Here is a 21,200-nt window from a genome sequence, read left to right as displayed (position 1 = left end):
TTATTTGGTTCAAATTAAAATGTCTTCTTACACATCTGCAACATCTACAGTGAAAGATGTGAAATACATATTATTTCTAAACATCTGTGTTCAGTCTTACTTGGGTACAGTAGAAATCCCTGCCAAAAAAGACTCTGAAATCTATATCAGCAAACACATTGAGCTGCAGTTGCAGTTATTTCAACAGCATTTTTTTTTTCCTGCCCACCCACATATCAGATACCAAAAACAGACTAATGAACATCAGTGAATACATGATCTCTTTGATTAACAGTTTGAGTATTCACTGTTGTTCTGGTGAAACTTCCTGAAAACTATAACAAGGATTTCAGGATATACATATAATCTGATGAGAAGTGAGAGATACATGATCTGTATTTGGTCTATATTGTTAACTTGCTCAGTACAATTATTTAATAACAATTATTTCATGACTGTCTGCTCCAACAGTATGAACACAATGAATATCAGTTGTCAGAAAAAAAAAAAAAACGAGATGCAAGGCACTTCTAGATAGCAAAAAGCTACGTGCAAGAAGGGTGGGAAAAGCTGAGAATGTATGCAAAGTCAACTGTGCAAAGCCCATGCTTTGGGAAATGGAAACAGCACGGCCAGGATTGATGTGAAACCTCCAACTTCTGCAGATTCATGTAATCATTATCTCTTAAGACAACATTGAGAGGTGGCATTTTATGGGTGACAGGATCTTCCCTGGGACAGACAGCCTTGTTCTGTGCTAACTTCTTCACCACACAGAGAGGAAAGGGCTCTGTACAGCTTTCCCTAGTGCTGAAGTGGAAAGTCTTGGCCAGTGCCTTTGCTAATGTGGATGCTAATGTGGATGCTTCACATGCAGAACCAAGACTTTCATTCCGCACTTCTGAGAATACTTTCACTATGAGGGGGAATCTCCCTGTCAGTTCAGGCATCCCTGTCCAGTACTGATTCTGCCACTGCTTTGATATGAGCCACCTCCTGGTAAGGTAACTGATATTTCATGAGCTTCCATGAAACCTTCCCTGCAAAGACAAATAATGTGTAATTTCACTTTGCTATGGAACCTATAAGACTTACATATTAATCTTTTCTATTAGAAATCAATGTAGATAACACACTGTGCTTATATTTAGCAGGCTTATAAATATAAGCTTCTTTAACAAGATGAATATAGACAGGTCCTCAGTGCTCAAAGTTGGCATGACTACTGAATTCCATGGCAATTTGTCAATTTAAATTAGCTGAGAATATGGGTAACACTACATCACATAAAGTACAACAGAGAAAGAACTTGGAACCAAGTATAGTTTCAAATATGCAGCAAGCAACAATATCAGCTCAGACTAATTTGCTCAGAATTCATGTCAAAAGCTCTACAACTGTTGCATACTCTAAAAAATGCTGCAGGCATGTTAGAAATAGCCATGTCAGATAAGACATGCCACCTTCCACCACGGCTTCATTTGATACTTGAGTCAAAGACCTGACCCACTGCTCTTGTCTGACAACACCAGTACTAACAGAAGAGGTGAAGAGAGACTTGGTAGCCAGGGTAAAAGCCTTCCTTGACCCTAAATGATCATCAGTTTATGTCCTCCACAAGAAAAATCAATAGCCTTTGAAATTTTTATCCTGACTCATGTAGCTGCAGTTCTTGTTCTTTTCATAGACAGCAAATGCCTAATCCTTATTAGCACACTTGGAGCTGCACATCCATGCCTGCCTGGAAGCCAGACAGTGCTAGATGTAAAAGGTACTTGCACTCTATTTCTCTGTGTTTGCTGTCCTTGATTAAGACTGAGTTTTTGCTTAACTGCAGGATGAATGTGTTTCTTCACACCTTAAGTAAATAGTAACATTTTTATGAAGTGGTATTTTTAAACATCTATTTACTGTTGTTTAAATACAGAAACAATACAGTATATAATTGTTCATAACAAGAGGCACAACATAAAATAAATTCAGATACAGAAAGAGCCTGGAGTCTTCTTCCATTAATCTACTCCCTGTAGTGTGGTACATAGGGAGAATGTGTTTCTTTTGATTTATTATTCTAGTTAAACCCAAACAAGAATTTTTAAGTAGAATAAAAATGCCAAACAGGAATGTCAAAACAAACAAAATGTTAACAGCCAAAAGATGGAACTGTAAATGTCCTTTCAGCATGAAGTTACCTGGCAAAATAACTTAAGAACTAAACTGGTAAACTCCTCATCTCATTCAATTTTATTTCAGTAACGAACACTGTGTTTCCTTAACCAAGATTTATGTTTGTTGCAAAAGTTCCTTCAGTAGCTAAATTTGACATAGGGAACATCTAGGAAGCACAACTGTGCACCAGATGCTCTATTGCTCTTCTGTTAAACATCCACACATATATGTATATATATTAAAAATAGCATGTGAACACAGGACAGTTAAAAGCAAGAGAGCTTGCATCTTTGATAAGCTGCTGATTGTGACTATTCGCTTCATACTCAAGAGATCAATACTAAAATTTCTGTTTGCCTGCGTTAACAAAACTGCGTATGTCCAAGGAGAGAACTGCAGAGGGTTATGTTCCTCATGCTGCCACCTAAACATACATATTCATAAAACCATATTAAACCAGGACGCTATGTTAATTTATGTAGTTATATATCTAGAAAGGAATGCTGTTCATACTATGCATTAACTAAATGTATGTCTTCCAAAAGTGTTTAATATTCACAGGTTTTATTTTTTAGGACATACTACTGTTAAACTTTATTTATTTATGTATTTCCACTAGGTTTTGTACAACTATACAGCGAGATGACCAGATCTCACACTAGTGATTTCACACATTTTTTATGTGGTCCGAATTAGAACAAGCCTTTCAATTGTGTTTACAGAACAGTTTTCCTTAAGAAATCAGCATTTCTGTTTCAACTAATGGTTATAGGTACAAAAAGCTATGAAGCCACTCAGGGATTCAGCTTTAATTTAATCAATAAGATTTAGTACGGATTCTAAGTGAGTGGCAAGTAAAAATGTTTTCATGTGGCCTAGCAAATTCTTAAAAAAAGGGCTCTATGTCAAGCTGCTTCCCAGATGCTGAGGCTAAAAAAAAATAAATAAAAAGATGACAAGTTTTATTTTGACAACTGACCTTCTATCTTTGCCCTTTACAATGACAGTGGCTTGATAAAAAGGCACAAAATAAAGCATTTTTTCCTTGAATAAACTGCCTCTTTTCCATCACCCACGAAAGTATTAAAAAATGAGAATAAACTGCAAAAACAGTAACATTAAAGCATAGCTCTGGTCTTCCTGACTCCACCAGGGCAAAAATGACTTGCCTTGCTATTCACTAGGGTTAATATCAGGATCAAGTTAAAAATTCAGCAGTATTACTGTGTACTCAAGAAAGCCCCTTCACAAGAGAGGAATTACTCTACATTTACCCAGTTGTAACTAAGTCCAAGCAGTCAACCATCAGTGAGTACTTTATGACAAGGAAGAGATGCCTGGTACAGGCAGTGTTGCCATGGGTCCTAATTTGACAGAAGAGCGCCCTAATTATTTCATATAATTATATCATATTTCCTACCTTATGGGGTGGGAATTATCCATCAAATATGTCTTTTTTTCAGCATTATAGAAAAAGAATGAGCAGGAATGAGAAAAACAAAAACAAAAACAAACCAGTCAACTAAAACGTTACATCATTTGTAGAGAACGTAATGACCTGAAATGCCATATCTGACCCATAAGCTGCTTTTTCTCCTTGAGAGCAAATGTCTGTCACAAATACCTTAATTGGGTAGAAACAAGATTGTGGAGCAGTGCTGAGTTACCATTTACTTTTGCTCTTAAAGTATTCTTATCTATAAGCATAAAATGGAACATTCATTTAAAGCAACAAGATTTCAAGATGACAAGCTGTAATACTTGAGATAAAACGTAGACTTGCACACAGTTCAAAAGGATCTTCTTTAATTATATAATTATTTTTACAGATGGTCTATCACTCTTCTTTGCACACTCTTGGCAAACAGCACATCTCACAATACAGGAGACATGCTGTTTCTCCTTTTATTTCTGATCATTGCCTTGAAGTTGGAAGGAGACATCTAAAGGGGTGGTTGGTTTCTTTGAGCTTCCTCTTTGTCCCCAGTTATTTGCTTCAAACAGGCTCCTGCTAAGCACTATGCAGGTGCCCCTATGGAAGGACTCCATCAAAGGGATTCAGCTCAGCACTAGTTGCTGTGACAGGCTATGGTTTCCTGAAACATCTGAAAGGAGCCAAAGCTTGTCTACAGGGCTTACACAGGTATTTTGCCTTCAGATCAGTCCTGGAAAGATGCTCAGCCTCCCAACTCTTACCCATGATTGTTTTCTCCTTGGTGCCTTATGTGAGCATGTGCAAAACTGTGACTTATCCCCACTGGATTAGATAATGCCAAAAGTGTATGTGATGTTGCTTAGACCTTCTAGCAGGTGAACACAGTGTCTGATATAAAGCACCCTGGAGATAACAGATCCTCCCAGGAGAAGTCTGACTCATAAAGCAACAATTGTTCACAATCCCTATGCAAGGCTCTTTCCTGTTCTTATTCCCATAGAAATAGACTGAGTGCAATCTGGCATTTAGATCTTGAGCATGCAGAAGGCTGTCTGGGGAAGGCAAGGGAAGGAGATGTATTTTTGTACCTTGTTTAGTCTCTTTTTTTTTTTTTTTTTTTTTTTTTTTGAGTGAGTGAGTGAGATTTTTTCCAGCTACTGCTGCAAAGAATAGCAGGTTTATCTTTATGAGACAATTTTACTCTGTTTAAAGGAGATCCTTTTCTCAGATGAAGCCAGTTCAACGAAGCATCTGTAAGAATCTTTGCTCCTATATCACAGAGGACATTAAATCTTAAAGGCTGTACTTTTAAGTGAGATTTATTGAAAGCCAAGGTGGATCTGCAAATTGGACTTTTTCTAAATTTATTTTAAATTCCTTTCTTACTTCTAACCTTAACTAAGCTGGACTATAGCAGCAGTTTAGAATTTTCTTTCCCTCTAGCTGTTGAAGCTTATTAAAGTAGATGTTTTGATTCAGTGATTTGACTCTGATTCAAATAAGAATTAATATTCTGTGCAATAAGTAATCCATGGAAATCAAAAGAGGCCAACAGTTATCTTCAGCTCCTTACTTATGACTGATGAAAAATACGGGAAATTATTATGGACTAACAGAGAAATCAGAAATGTCATTAATCCTAATACAGACAAAATGATCCAAATTGTTGTTGTTACTGTGAACTCCACTTTTCAATTTATTTGCCCTATCACATTAAGACATTAACGGTTACTTTAACAATAGGCCTGCAGGTCTGCTTTTAGGTACTAATTGTGTTAAAGAATGTAGTGAAAAGAAAGAAGTAGTTGCTGAAAACATCTTCTGTGAAGTCATTCAAGCTCTTTTCCCAGCTCTTTCCTGGTGCAACATTTAAGCGCTGGTGCATGCAAGTACAGCTGCATGAAGAACCTGATGCTTTTTAAAAGTGTACAGTAATACTGAGACCACCCCATGGTGTGGGAGATCAGCACTTCTGAAAATTAGGCCATAAATGTATGTGCCTGAAAACACATTTTCATGACAGAAAGACAGACAATCATAATTTGAATGCACTGTATTTCGTATCACTACAGTACGTAGCAGAGATGGAAAAGCCCAGCTCCACCAGACTAGCAACAAATCTCTGCAGGACTGCAATCTCCCTGAAGAAAATCATTTTTACCATATGCAGTGTTTGGGTTCGTTTCAGACTCTGCTGATTTTCTAACAGTAAAGCAAGAAAGACCTGTCAGAAACAAGACCACCAAATGAAGACAAGCTCAATGAAACTGTGAGTTCAATGGATTTTTCTTTTCGCAAATCTTCAGTGTTGCATATAATGACATTTTTACTACGTTATTCTACTAGATGTCTTTTTAGGATGAATCATTTGTTAAAACACACCTACTGAATCTCCTGTGGAAACCATACAAAGTAGTATCTATAGGAACATACTGATAGATTCCATATATATGCTACACAGCCAGTATCAGTACCAAAACAGGTAGGTTAGCTGGAATTCAAAGGATGGAAAATGCTTGTCCTAAAGGGAGATTTTAAAACCTAAACTTCATTAATACCTGACAGAAAATTGTTTTACAAAAGTACTCAAGGCAGTATTCAACATTAATTCATCTACGGAATTTTTAATGAATAAATGAAAAACTCAAGGCATGCCATGCTATATCTAAATTAGAATCCTAACTTGTATCCCATGCTACAGTCCCAGAAAAAATGTTAAGTCATATTTGATGAAGCTAAAATTCAAAGACATTGTACAACCTTCCAGCTATTTAGAAAAAGTAATAAACAGCGTTAAAGACAAGTTGTTTGTCTGGTTCTCATACCGATCTTGCTATAGTAGAGACAGATTTTAGGAATGTAATTACATATTTAATAACCTGATCACAGTTAAGTGCAGCCATCAATAGCAGATGAGCCGTACCTGCACCAGCCCTTCCAAAAGCCTTTATGAAAACGATTCCAGCTAAACTAATATCACTCAGAACAATGGATTCCATCAGAACTATTTTTTTGTCTTAGGTCATACGTTCAGCCACCAGTGCTTCTAAAAGGAGCAGTCCACAGTCTCTTCCCTAGCATAGCTCCCTTCCTTAAGCGGATAAATGCTGAACCAGACATCGGAGCTAGGCTAAAACTAACATATCCAAAAATAATATAACAATTTAATATTATGGTTTAAAAAATATTTTCCATTTCTTCTTCTTTCTTTTTTTTTTTTTTTTTTTTTCAATAGCACATAAATGGATTGTAAATTATGAGATAAAAACACAAATCAGTTATGCTGAAATCACTTTCTTCACCGGGCTGTTGTTTTTGGTTTGTTTGTTTTTTTGTACTGAAGACTTTCAACATTACCAGAGTGACACCAGAATTTCAAAACTATTCACTAAACTGAATCTCTGATGTAGGCAGTCCTATTGAGCTCATGTTAGTTACCAGCAGGATATAAGCCAAAAATAGTAATAATGAAAAGACGTACAACTAAAAGGGAAAAAATACAGTCATCTGAACCTATTTATCGTTGAGTGGTTCAAACATGTAGTGCATAAAATATGCTAGGACTTCAGATAAGTGGGTTTAGTCTCTGGCTGTAGCTAGCCACAAGGAATTCAGTTACTCTTTCAGTGCCACAGCTGTGAAATATTTCACTCACACATGAAGTGGGAATTAACTCATTGGGTTTACAGGAGAGTCTTTGATGCTGAAGTACTAAATGCTATGTATAAATCCCTGAATAGAAAGCACACACATACACACACAAAAAAAAAAAAACAAAACAACAGTGCTCAAAATGGAAATAACACAAGTTTACAGTTTTAAACAAATAAAAACAATTATTTCAGACCAAAATTCAGCTTCCCTTGCCACTGCAGAATTGCCATTAGTATGATCACTCTGCTCATGTATGAAAAGCAGACCACAGCAGTCCACTGTGCAAACTGGAGATGGGAATTTTTGTGACAAAATTAGTTCTTGTGCTTAGGTCTCTTATGTCTTATCTATTTTCTTTACAGTATATGCTGCAATGTAAGATCTGTTTCCATAAACAGCTTACTGTCACTCTCTCTCACTGCCAGTGGAAGCTAAGCACATATTTGAATAAAGAGATATTTCAGAACTGATATGATGTCCTTGGTTAGCCTCAATAATAATAACAAAAAGGGCAAGGTGGTGATGGTGGTGATGAAAAAAGCACTAAAAAAATGAAAAAAAAATATATATATATATTTTTTTTTTCTTCAGCATAGCCAAGCACTGTTTTTATGTAAACCATGTCAAATAACACATAAGGTGAAAACAGTCTCAGGACATCACACATTTTTATTTGAAAGATGACAGATCTGCAGTTCTGCTTGGTCTGCTGGGCTTGTGGAGAAGGAATGCTTCACTGAGGGGCAGATAGGAGGACAAAGGAAACAAGAGATTCTTAAAGAAAAGAAAGCACCTCAGTGTGCCCACACTTTAATATCCTGTTTAGATCCTGCAGTAAAAAGCATAAAGAATCCAGTCATTTCTGATACCCGCCAGCTGTAGTTAAAGAGTAAATCTTGCACAGTCACAGAACCCAAACGTACACCTCACCTTAAAAGGTACCCTTCACCCTACTTATGGCTGGCAGTGAAATTAAAAATTATCGAAGTTAATCGAACATTTTGCTTCCTATTCAGTACTTACATTATGTGCTCCACTAATAAATTACTGATTGTAACCTTCCCAATCCAGGAAGCACATTCACAGTGTCCAACAACTAATAATTTGGAGGTGTGAAAACAATGCATTTAAAGAGAAGGAAAAAAGGAAAAAGTAATGTCTGAACATGAAGTACAATCCAAAAGGATGAAATGAACTACACAGGTAAAAGATTTTTCCTGATAATTCATACAATATGTTTGTACTTAAAAGATATTTTCCCCTTCTAAGTACAAATGTAAAATCTCCTCTAGGTGTATTTATGCCCATCCAGTGATCATCTACATATGTTATTTACAAAACTTGACATCTTAATATGACCTAAAGGTCAAGTATTGGAACAGATCTATGCAGTGAATAAAATAGTAACAGTTTGTAGTTGGTTTCCCTGGAACTTGAACTATAGCTGTCATGCCCTTCAGGTTTGGTTCAGGACTCCCCTATGGGAATACAAATCCATTCCACTAAAGCTACAATAAATATATTTCACATCAGACCTATCTACTTGACTTGATCTGCAAGGCGGTTTTGTATCACCTATGTACCTGAAAAGGACTAACAAAGGAAGGGGCCAGGAAATTAAAGAACATACGCAAGTATCATCTCCTCCACTAACTGAACTAATAATACTGTTCAGTGAGTTCCACAGTTGTATTAGTATACCAGTTACCAAGAAACTGACTCTGAACAAGTTAAGGACCACAGACAAAAGGACTTAATGTGCAGAAGAGTTAACAACTAGATGAGGAAAAGGCCTCTAGTGATGTCAAACTCAGGAGCATTACTATCTGCTTACACAAGGCACAAGATAATCTTCCTTCTCGGACAGAAAATATGTATTTCAAGGGTTTCTGCTTTCATATAAGGTCTGCTCCAAAAGTAATGCCTTCCATTTTATGATGTTGGTCCACAACATCAGAGACAGATGTTGGTGGTAAGGCAGTAGAGGTTGAACCTTCCCACCAATTTTCCAATATTACATGCTGTTGCCATGTGAGAGACTGCAGCAGAGGGGCAGCCTGGCACAATGACATCTGACATGTGGAAAAAAATGGCACCCACTGACATTCACCAGCACTTGCTGAACACTTATGGAGACCAAACAGTGGATGTGAGAGTAGTGAAGCAGTGTGTAGTGCATTTCAGTGGCAGTGACAGCAACATGGGGTCCACCTCTGCTGATGGACAAGCATGGTATTCAGGCTCTTGTTCATCACTGGTGAAAATGACTAATTGTGGTGACTCAATTAAAAAAGACTGTTTTGTAGCTGGGAATAGCAGTGTTATTGTGCTCTTTGTATTTGTTGTTGTTTCAAGGAAATTAATAGAAGGCATTACTTTTGGAGCAACCTTTGTATATGAACATGAACCCAAAGCGATACTACACTCTGACTTAAAGGAACATCCAGAGGAAATACAGCATGGAAAGACATAATTCCAAACAAATCAGGAAAGTGACAAAGTACCATAATGTTCCAAAAATACAATTTCAACACTTATCTGCGTGAACCTACTTCTTGTTTTGAAAATTCAGCATCCAACCTTTACCTACAACTTGAAAATCTTGTTCAGGTCAGTTTGAAGAACAAAGTCATCAAAGACTGAGTATCTGAAGCAGTAGAATGAGGCCTACCAGCTGCCCCTCAGCCTCTGATCACGAGGAAATCATTTTTGTCATCTGGGGACAATTCCTAAGTGCAATATTCCAAAAACAGCATCACCACTCAGGAAGTCCACAGCTGCAGCAATGTCAGTAGGAAAAACAGTCACAGCCAAATACATGAAAAGGATCCTTAAGCAGTTATCCACCACTGACTGCAGGTCCTCACCAAGCCGATGCTGGAGGCCTGCCCTGATGCCATGCATGGCACAGACCAAGTGTGGCTTGGCAAGTAGTTCCCCTAAGAAACCACTGTCTCTCTCTGTGATGTGAGAACAATAGTTGCACCCTTAGCTGTGAGAACCTGGAGTTTCCAGTTTATGAACCTCACAGGAGTGCTCACTGCCACAGCCTGGTCTCTCAGTAAGCTGTGTGCAGTCCTACATCAAAATACAAACAAGTAGAGAACATGAAACCCTTAGCCCTAAGGATGCTTTTAAAAATGTCTTTAAATGCCAAAAGGAAAGTGAAAACTGGGTATCCTCCCTGTAACAACCCACTTTCACCACTTTCTCTATGCTTAGCTACAGTTTCTCTTTTCAGTTGAATTTTCAAGACCCTGAGACTACCTTTCAGTCAACGGCTTCCTACATAAATCCTGACCCCAGATAAAACTCAGAGATGTGGGATGCATGGCTATCTTCCATCTCCCCTCACAGAGGTGAAAACATTTTGTTCCAGCATTTACAAACCGGTTTGTTTTCTACCAGCTATGCCCTTAGGCCTTTTATTTTATTCAGCTTGGGAAACAGAAACAATAGACAGGTTTCACTTTCTGGTTTCTTGCTGCAGTATGTGGTTTACAAAACAGTGCAAAGTAACTTTCAAATTCAATTATTTTAACTAAGCAACTGTATTTTCTGTAAGTTCATTTTTACTGTATATTGTCTTTTAAAACAAGAACAAAGGAAAATGCATACTAAAACCCCAAATTAAAGAGTATACTTCAGACAACCTGAAAGCACATCTGATTCTCTGGTAGGGGATCTACTCTGTTCCACTGAAAATGACATATGTTATTCTTCCTCCAGTTGGAGAAGACAGGGCACTGTGGCTGGGAATGCATTTTCTGAGCAGCCTATCAGCCCCAAGACTATCTGGGTGCCCATCCTGAAGCCAGTGCTTGAAGTTTGCATATAGCAGAGCGGAGGCTGTGGGGCACCCAGGGCTCCCTTGCAAAGAGCAGCTCCAGAGCACTGTAACCTGACATACCCTGGGAAGGAGGAACAGCCCCTCAAAATAAGCTGAGAAAAAAATATAAAAAAAATATAAAAAAATATATAAAAGAAGGAAAATAATAATAATAATAATAATTAAGAAAGAAAAAGTCAAGACATTGCCAAGTCTAATAAAATTGAACAGATAACAAGCTAGTATATATTGTAAATACCCTATCAAGGAAATGGCAACTCACAGCTAGGGCGACAAAAATTATGTGTGTTTGACCAGCGTGGGCTTTTGACAATGCAATTAACATTTCCTTTTGAAAACAAAGAAAGACAATAAATGGAAAAAAAAATAATAAAATCCAGTCTGGTTTACAACCAAAAGCTCGGAGCTGTTTAGAAATAATATTTAAACTGGCACTCAGTTAAAGCAATGTTGTAACCTTGTAAGCTACACTGATGCTTCTCTGAGCTCTCAGTTTAATTTGGTCAACTGCAGGCAGCCCTGCTTCTGTGGTGGGACCAAACATGGCTCTCAAATGCAAGAGAATGAGATGCTGATGTGAGATACAGACTATCTTTTATTTAAATCATAACTTTATTTATTTTATTATTATTATTATTATTTTATTTTAGGATGAATTAACCCTGTATCTCATATGCCGACACCCTGCAGTTAAATCTCACATATGGCAGAAATTAAGGTTATGCACACAAATGAACAAACAGAAGCAGCAAAGCGCCTCTGAGCAGCGCTCAGGAGAGGATCACCGTTCTGGTCACCTCCCTCCACACCTCCTCCTCAGTGTACGTTTGTGCGAACGCGGATGATTTACTGATTGATCCTCCTTGCACAAAGCAAGGCAGCAAAAGGGGCTGAAACACTGCTGCGAGCCGGTAAGAGGGGTGTAACGACTATAAACAAGGTACCTTTTGGAGCCTCCAATGTAGGTGAAGGTAAAGGTGGAGTCTGAGTACCTGAAATCTGAAAACACAAAGGGCCGCGTTATTAGCGCTTGGCTTCCCGCTGGTTCCCTACCTGGGCTGAAATCGCCGAGGTTTCGCACACCTACACGGGGGGCTGACTGGGGACGGGGGTCGGCGCGCACCAGCCGGAAGGCGGCAGCTCCCCCAGCCCCTCGCAACAAGTGCCCGGTGCTATGGCAACGGCAGGGATTTCCATGTCGGTAAAGGCAACAGGCAACCGCCGGCCCAGCTCCCGGCGACGGCAGCCGGCCGAGCCCCGCCGCTGGGGCTGGGAGGGGTCCGGCCGCGTCCCCCGCCCCGCGAGGCTGAACGCACGCACCGACGGGACCCCAGCAGCCGCGCGGCCGCCGCCGGGGCGAAGAGCAGCGGGGAGCGGCTCGTCCAGCAGCTGCGGGCTGCGCCAGGCAGGCACGGGCACACGCACAGCCGCACACCGCACGGCTCGGCGTGCGGCCGCTGCCACGCCGCCCGGCCCGGGATGCCCCCCACCCTCCCCCTCCCTTCCCAGCCGGCTCCTGGTCTCCTCTGCCCTCACATGCCCTCGGAAGGAGAGGAGGAGGAAGAGGAGGAGGAGGAGGAGAAGGAGGAAGGGGGCTCCGGGCAGACGCACGGCGGCCCCGCTTCCCGGGGGCGGTAGGGAAGGGCACGGCCCGGGCCGGGCCGCGGCACCGCGGGTCTGGGTCGGGCAGCGGCAGCCTCGTAACTGCCGAACCGGCGCCCGTGGGGGAAACTCACCTGCAAACAGGCAGTCCTTCTCCGCCTTGCACTTTTGGATCACAACGTCAATATCCTTCTGAATCCTCTCTTGTCTTGAACACATCCCCATGGAATAGATCCCAGGGGAAGAAGAAAAAAGCAGCCTTTATCCCCAACCCCCCCCCCCACCCCCGGTTCTACGTTCGGTCCCGAAGATGGACCCGGCGGCGGGCGAGCGGCAGCCTCTCCGCGCCCCGCAGCGATCCGCGCGGCCGGAAGGAGGACGGAGCAGGCGGGCGCCGGCAGCCGATGTTGCATGCCCAGATGTGCCCGCCCAGATGTGCCGCCGCTGCCGGCGGATGGCAATTTCCTCCTTCCCTGACAATAGATCCAGTGGAGGGTGGCGGCGGCGACACGGGATCCCCCCCCCGCCCCCCACGCCCTCAGGGTTTTTTTGGGTTGGTCGGCTGGTTTGGGTGGTTGGTTGGTTTTTTTTTCTTTTTTTTTTCCTTTTTTTCTTTTTCTTTTTTTTTTTTTTTTTTTTCCTCCTGATAAAAAAATAAAAAAGGGAGGGGGGGCCAAGCCGGCCCGGCCGCTCACATCCCTGCCCCTCCCGCCGGCAGCGGCGATCGCCGCGAAGCAGTAGCGCGCAGAGCCCGGTAGCGGCTGCGCCCGCACCCGGTCCCTGGCGGCGCGGCGGGGCCGGCGCTGCCGCAGCAACGACGAGCCGCAGACCCTCCCCTCGCCGCCGACCCGACACGTACGGCCCCCGCCGGCTACCCCGGGAAGGACGAGGTGGATGCGCGGAGCCGCGCCGGGGCAACCCGGCGGAGGATTCGATGGCCCGGGTCGCCGTCGGCCGTCGCCTCTTCCCACCCCGCCGGGGGGGGGGTGGGGGTGGGGGCACAGGTTTCCGCCTCCTCCCGATAGGCGGAGGAATGCAAATGACAAACGCTCGGGCGGCTGCCGGGCCGGCTACGGGCAGGAAGCGGGCGGTGCCGCGCTGCGCCAGCCCGGCGGCGGGGAGAGCGGCCGGGCCCCGCGGGCTGCGTGCCCGACAGCGGCCGGGGGGACACCGTGGGCAGCGGGGAGGGGCGCGGAGTCGGCCGTGCGGGGCTGCGCGTCCATCGGCACGGTACGGAGCGAACGGTCGCGCCTGTTGTCCGGCCTCTGCTGACAGCCTTCAGCAAACCTGTCTCTCAGACCTAAGGGCTTCAAGGAACGACTCCGGCTTTCTGTACGGGTCCCGGCGGCCCGCCTTAATGAGAGGCAGGTAGTAGCTGCAGTACAGCGCGGGGAATGGTCAGGTCTGCCAAACCCAGCGTTTGTCATCAGCCGTAGCGCGAGCTGCATAATTAATGAATAAACGCGTGTCGACACCGGGGAAACAGATTTGATTGAGAAATTCAAAAGAATGTCGATAAACGAATTGCTTCTATGTATCCACCCACCTCCACACAGCTTCTGCGTTCGTTACTGAACCCAGTTATTTTACCTAGTTATTTTGTATTAATCATGTATCATGTTGATTTCAAGCGCAGGAGACAAACACAATAATAATTTTGCTATTTATTCTTGAGTAAAAAGACTACAATAAGAATAAAAAGATTCCACACACATGCCTGTCTTCCTAAGATTTCTTATCTTAGGAAGGGAGGAGAAGGGGAAACTGTGAGAGAATGCAGGTAGTGTTTAAAGAGCATAAAAAGGCACCATGTGACACAACTCTCCGCCTCTAAGAAAATGATTTATCTTTGAAGGGAGATTTCCAGACTACTTCTTAATGCTGCTCAGTAAATTCTGTTACTGCAGCAAGTCTTTTCCAAGGTAGGATACGGAACCTGTCAGTGTAATACAGTGAGGCTTTGTCATTCTCTCAAGTTCATCCAGCATGGTCAGTGAGCAGTGCTTTTCTGGAGTTTTTCCTGGATATTGACTGTTTCAGCTTTTCTCTGATACCTGACAGCCATGTATGCCCATTTTGGTTTTGATGGCAAGCTGGTACATCGGCAGCCATATTTGCTGCCTTCCCCCTAATTAAGAAATTTAATCAGAACTTCATTTATTCGGGTGGGTTTTTGGTCCTGAACCTTGCAGAGAAAGGTCTCTGTTATCCCTCCCACTCGGATGTGGAAGGAGGGAAGGGTTATTGGATCTTTACAGGGTATTTATGCTGGCAGTTCCGCTTAAAGCTGATTCTGACTGCGGTGTTATTCTCAGAGTCATATCAATTAACATAATTCCTGACTGCCTTTTTAAGCCTCAGACTATTTTCATAGGCTTGGTAACAGTGCATTAAAAAGTCATCCACAAAAAAGATGCATCAATCTTCTGGAAAACTAACAAGGCTGGTGGCTGGCTTCAGAGCATCAACTGAATAGAACAAGAAGGCTGGAGATATAGCTAGCTAAATGTTTGTTATTATTATTTATTGGAAATTGCTTTAAAATTCCTAGATTCTTAACCTATTTGGCCCACGATTTACCTGGTGACTCCAGTACTGCTACTGCAGAGATGGTTACTTCTAGCAATGAGAAGCTATGTTATACAGTGAGATTGTTCTATTGATGTGACTACTGAGAACTGAACATGCTGGAAAATCAGAGTGATTGTTTTCAGTTAGAATTTATCCTTAAATTTGTAAAGATTGTCAGGCAGTTGACCATCTGCTTAACTTCTATTGCAGCGATACCTGTAAGTGTGCTGTAATCCCTACAGCGGTGTATGTTACACTACCCTCCTGAAGAAACTCCCCAAAGAACTTCACAAGTAGTTTCATGAACAATAGGACAGTTGGTCTGCAAGGTAATGATTTTGGATTAAGGGAATTCAGTGTACATCTAATCACTTTCTCAGTATTGAAAATCAATTCTTGTCATTTTCAGATCCATCTCAAGTTCAGCTCAGCCCAGTGAGGCTGTATTGAACTGATCAAGAGAAACATAAAAAAAAATGTTATATTTGTATTCCAAGGAGACTGATAGTGTTTACAGAGGTAAAAATATAAATATATACCAAAATATGAGAATTTACATGAGTGTAATATCTATATGGAAAGATTCTTCCAATATACAATGGGAGAAAGACCTAGAGAGACAGAAACCAAACTGTGAATGTATTAATATAAGGGCAGTGTCTGAAAAGGTTCTGCCAACTTCTTTTCATGGATGGGTTCTGCCTCCTTTAGACTAAGAAGATACTTTTTTTTCTATTTTTTTTCTTTTTTTTTTTTTTTTTTTTTTTTGCAGAACCCCCCCCCCCACACAACTTCGCACTTATTACTAAAGCTGCTGGAAATGGATCAGTAAGCATTAGAATACCTTGTCCCGCCCCAGAGTATTTCTTTAAATGTTGTTTATTTTTTCCTAATCCATGTTCTTCTTACATCTAATCACATATTATAAGTCTTAAGAAAAAATAAAAAATACTAAGACTTAGCCATGTATGCAGTATGCAAAGCAGTATGATAATTTAGCAGCTGTACTGTATTTGTAATATAGGAGAGTGTTCAAAAGAGAAAAGAGAGGGAATACTGAAAATAATCCAACATCCTCCAGAACACAAAACCACCATCAGCCCTCCAAAACAAAACACAACAAAACAAAACAACAAACCCACAAATCCTACACCCGCATTTACACAAACCAGCTAGAACCGTTCTACATAAATTTCAGCTTTTTCTCCAATTTCAATCACAATTTGCCAGTCACCAACAGGGCAGAGCTCAGTGACTTCTGCAGACGCTGAGCTCTGAGAGGTGAAACATGTAAAGGATCAATACCATCTGACTCTTACAACACAAACATACAACGCTGGCCTTCCAGTAAACTTCCTCAGTACGACAGTCATTTCAGAAAGTGGGTGGCACAGAATTCTGAAAAAAAAAACAAAAACAAGTGTTTTGTTTCAAACTTTGGTGTAATTTTCACCATAACTCTAATATTAGCAGTTTCAACCTAAAATTTTGATGCAAGGTAATATGTAAGTAAATACTGAGTTTAGAGTTACTTCCCTTTAAGCCTATTCCCATTTTAGACGGATTTCAAGTCAGCTGTCTTCTATATTACCTTCAGCTGTTCTTCCAGCTAGACACTTCCACACTACGTGGCCACAATCCATAGGTATCCAAAGCACTCAAATCATGGTGATATTACAAAGTTGTTAAATGAATATTAGTAGATTTGCTTATTAGGTCAACACACTGAGTGTGCCATGGCTTGGATGAAAAAGGCACTAGCATGGCATACCTACCTATATAAATGTCTGGGTAGCTTAGCACAGGTTTATCCACTGATAAAAAGCCGTAGCATTTAAAAAAAAAATAATAATGCCAGTTAAAATAACATCAATAACCCAAACCATTCTGTGATTTTATGATATTTTGTTTGGGAGTGGTAATGGAGGAGGTAAGAAAGCATCACAGAGATGTTCCAAAGTACTGAGGATTATATTTTAAATCAGTGTTGGGATTTAAAAAATGGTTGCAACTTTTTCACCTTTTTTTTTTTTTTTTTTTTTTTTTTTTTTTCCCAATCCTTTTCAAACAGCATCAAGAACTACCTCGAACAAAAGGATATACAGGTGTTACACACAGATGTGTGGATTGCTGTTAGTATCCTCTTACTTTCTAATGAAGACCAACTACTCATCCTTTCAGTTGTCACTGTAACCCACAATAGCTAAAGCTGTCGCTGTTCGCATGATAAATGGCCTCAGTAATGTTAAATAAATAATGCAGTCAGAGTTCCAAATGGCACCACAGTTTATTACAGTTCCTAGCATTGGTCTTTCTGTTAATGGTTTTAACTTGCTTTTTCTCCTTCACTAATGTAATCCCATCTTTCAGTTTCTGCCAGATACCCACACTTCTTCTCTTCCTTTTCCCTTTCCTCATTAACTGTTACATCACTAAGATTCTTTCTTCTTTGAAATGTGTCATTACTCCCTCTTTTCAAGTCTTACTCCTGTCCATCAATAGGTGGACAAGAGTCCCTCTTAGCAGGTCACTTCATGAGCAGCTGAAAGAAGAGAGCTAAAATGGAGTTTTGTCAGCAGATATAACATTTTTCAATAAATGAAGGCGGGAATATTTGTAAGCCTTTTATTCATGATTTTATGATATTAATCACAAGCAAATCCAGAAAGGGAACCCTGTGCTTCCTGCCAGCTCCTGCAGCAAGTGGTCCCTTGCCAGCATCACCATTGTTTCCATGAATTGTAGACACATCTGCCTACACACTGACAGTGCTGCAAGTAACAAGGCCTACTTCTTGATTACTCTGTAAGCCCAGAAGCTAGAATATTGCTCAAGGAGATAAGAGTTGTGAATTTATTCTCATGAACTGACAATAACACAATTAAATGTAACCATCCATGCCCTAAGCTTAAACAGCAAGAAGTCCTAAAAGTACACCATCCTGCCTGAGCAAAAGAACTGGTTTCCAAATCAGGGCCAAGAGGCTCAGGTGCAGATAGTCACTTGGGAGATGCAGAATTTCAAATCCATTTCTCACTCAGCTGTGCACCATGCTGCCTTTCCAGCATTACAACTATTCTAAATTCCCCAAAATTTTAATCACAGGATCACAGAATTGTAGGGGGGACCTCAGAGGGACCTCCAGGGATCACTGAGTCCAACCCCATTGTGAGAGATCTCTGTCTTCTTTGTACCTGGGAGCCCAGAACTGGACACAGTACTTCAGGTGAGGCCTGACCAGGGCAGAGTAGAGGGGGAGGATCACTTCCTTTGACCTGCTGGCCACGTTCCTTTTAATGTGCCCCAGAAAAATGTCTTCATTCACTGAGCCAGCAGCACAGAAGCAAGTCTCTCCCAATCCACATTAAGTCATAGGCAATAATATTTACTGAATAGCTCTCGGGTACACAGACTATTTCCAAAATCCATAGCATAACTGCTGTCATTTACTACAGCTGAACTTATTACCTGGCAAATTTCTCAATTGCTGAGCAAATGCATAGTTAAAAAAAAATGCTTTGTTGCCTATATCCAGATTGCAATTTCTTAATTGCAAATTGCCATGCCAGGAATACTCAAACTGTGAAATACCTTTCTAAAAATACTCCATACAGTCCATTTTCTGCAACAGTAAATATGATTTGCGGTGTCAACATCTGATGCTCTCCTGCTTTACAAACCTCAATTGTCACCAACCTATGCCTGATGTTAACTAAGAACTTGCAGATGAAAATTAAAAGGAGTTGCAAAGTGTTCTCAGTTCAGCTGATACTGATAGGGTGGAAAGAACTGAACACCTTGCGATATTAGCCTGTAGAAATTAGACTAATTCCATCGGTAGACTATGGCTCATTCATACTGTGACCTGTGGTGTACTGTTTTGATCTGTGACCTAACTCAAAATGAGAGGACAAGAAAGGGAAAATTAGCGCATGCAGAGTTTCATGCTGTTGCCATTTACACTGCTTCTTGTACCCATTTGCTCAGCTACTGCTGCCCAACTGCGTTGAAACCCACAGATGTAATTAGATTTGGGTGCCTGCATTTTGTCTCTTCAGAAGATTGGGACCAGGGGTTAATGTAGTGTTCAGTCAGTCTTCCTAAACCAGAGCGCTCTTTAATCTTAAGGAACTAAACATAAAAGAAAGTGACATTTACAAGAATTAATGAGTGTATGCATCTCTTACCAAAAGCATCCCCAGTTTGCACACAACGGCCTAGCTTTCAAATTCCTCATGGGTGTTGCTTTCAGTCACTTTCCCACAGTACTGTATACAGAACACCAGTGGTCAAAAAAGCAGATTGCTTTCTTATCTGTTTATAGGTCATCATTTATGCCTGGCAAAATAGTTGCATAACCTGTCAGGAGGCAGAGTAAGTTTTATTCTACATAAAAAATAGCTTGAACATTGTATTTAACATTAAATATGTACAAGAGAATACATTATGTAGTGTTTTGTTTATTTCTTTAGCTGACATGAAATACAACCAAACATGTACAGTATTCATACCATCGATCATAGATCTTGGTAGTTATCCAGATAAATTGTTTGCAAGCTATGTTCATGATTATTTGTGATTAAGTCAGCCTTCTGCCTCATTTCCCTGGTACTCTAACCCTATATCCAGAATACAGAAGCCACTACTAAAAACTAAGCTAAACTAAAAATTAAATTAAACTAAAACTAAACTAAAAACCAAGTAACTTCATGGTCCAAACTAATAAAAATCTGCTGTCTGTCTTGTCTCCTGAAGAGACTAGAACCAATAAGAAATCGTTGCTCTAAAAGAACCAGTAGAGGCTGGGTCATGACCTGCTGGAGAGGAGCTCTGCAGAAGGGGACCTGGGGGACCTGATAGAGAACAGGTTGGCCATGAGACAGCAGTGTGCCCTTGTGGCCAAGAAGGTGTCATGCTTCAACTTATAGGAGGGAGAGGAGGTTCTTTTAGTATGTGTATGCCTGACGGCAAGATTAAGATGCAATGGGTCAAATGTTAGCCTCACCAGTTTATTACAAATCCTAGTCATTTAGGAAAATGGAGAATGGAAGATGGGTGATAGAAAAGAGATGGGAAATAAAAGCAAGGAGTCTTTGTAGAGAGGAAGAGAGGGATAGTCACCACCATGCGTCCAGCAATGTTCATAGCATGTCCGCTGATCTCAGGAACTTGTCACCACAGAGGATGGGAGAAAGCCAGGATGCTTCAGAGCAAGCAGGCCCTGTGGGGTTCTTTCAAAGAGGTTTTTCCCCTCAGGGAACTCTTCCGTCAAAGTCTTCTTCGGGAGTCCCTCTCCAAAGTCCTTAGCTAAGTGAGGGCTTTTTATCCCCTGTTTTAGTGTACCTGGCCCAACAGATAAGCCAGCAGGGAGTGGTGCCTTCATTGCCATGAACAAGCATTACAGCCTTTTGCACTGGTCATCTCCTTCAAGCAGCACCCCTGAAAAAGATTGCTTGTCCCTCCTCTACTTACATTTTTAAGCAGAGGTACTGTGGCATGGTGTATACAACCACCACTCCCCTCCTAGATAATTTGTAGTTGTCAGTCAGAGTCTTATTACCAAAAAGACCTCACAAAGCAAGCTTTGAGACAAAAAAGAAAACCAGTTTTTCTTTCACAGAAGGCCAAAGGGATCCTGGGGTGCATTAAAAGGAGCATGGCCAGCAGGTCAAAGGAGGTGACTCTCCCCCTCTACTCTGCCCTGGTCAGGCCTCACCTGGAATACTGTGTCTACTTTCCAGCTCCCAGGTACAAAGAAGATAGAGATCTCCTGGATAGAGTCCATTGAAGGGCCATAAAGATGATAAAGGCCCTGGAGCATCTCTTCTGTGGGGAATGTCTGAGTGACATGGGTTTGTTTGGGCTTGAGAAAAGACAACTCAGAGGGGATCTGATCAGTGTCTATAAATATCTACAGCAGGTGGCAAAGGGACGAGACCA

At 41.4% G+C, this 21,200-nt stretch overlaps 2 protein-coding genes across 2 annotated transcripts in view; one reads left to right on the top strand and one right to left on the bottom strand.

Moving 5' to 3' along the window:
* PARP8 (poly(ADP-ribose) polymerase family member 8) overlaps positions 1 to 13,102 on the bottom strand; it is a 116,991-nt gene extending 103,889 nt beyond the window's left edge. Inside the window, exons 1-2 of the mRNA XM_072359778.1 lie at positions 12,824 to 13,102; positions 12,032 to 12,086 (exon numbers count right to left, since the gene is read on the bottom strand). Coding sequence (XP_072215879.1) covers positions 12,032 to 12,086; positions 12,824 to 12,914 — 146 coding nt within the window. The 5' untranslated portion in view covers positions 12,915 to 13,102. The remainder of the gene's footprint in view (positions 1 to 12,031; positions 12,087 to 12,823) is intronic.
* Positions 13,000 to 17,447, top strand: LOC140263932 (uncharacterized). Its single transcript, XM_072359266.1, has 4 exons — positions 13,000 to 13,242; positions 13,431 to 13,919; positions 15,471 to 15,589; positions 17,332 to 17,447. Exons 1-3 carry the CDS (start codon positions 13,000 to 13,002, stop codon positions 15,480 to 15,482), a joined length of 744 nt encoding a protein of 247 aa, XP_072215367.1. The 3' UTR covers positions 15,483 to 15,589; positions 17,332 to 17,447.
* The last annotated feature ends 3,753 nt before the right edge of the window (positions 17,448 to 21,200 follow it).

This window comes from Excalfactoria chinensis, chromosome Z, assembly GCF_039878825.1.
Source record: "Excalfactoria chinensis isolate bCotChi1 chromosome Z, bCotChi1.hap2, whole genome shotgun sequence".
Classification (NCBI taxonomy): Eukaryota; Metazoa; Chordata; class Aves; order Galliformes; family Phasianidae; genus Excalfactoria; species Excalfactoria chinensis.
The sequence above is the reverse complement of the archived record's forward strand: the minus strand, read 5'-3'. Positions and strand labels throughout refer to the sequence as shown.

Excerpts from the sequence above, each read along its gene's own strand:
- LOC140263932 (XM_072359266.1), top strand. The coding sequence starts at position 13,000 with ATGGACCCGGCGGCGGGCGAGCGGCAGCCTCTCCGCGCCCCGCAGCGA. Across the intron at positions 13,243-13,430 it reads CGCCCTCAGGGTTTTTTTGG|CGCGCAGAGCCCGGTAGCGG; the intron begins GTTGGTCGGCTG and ends GCGAAGCAGTAG.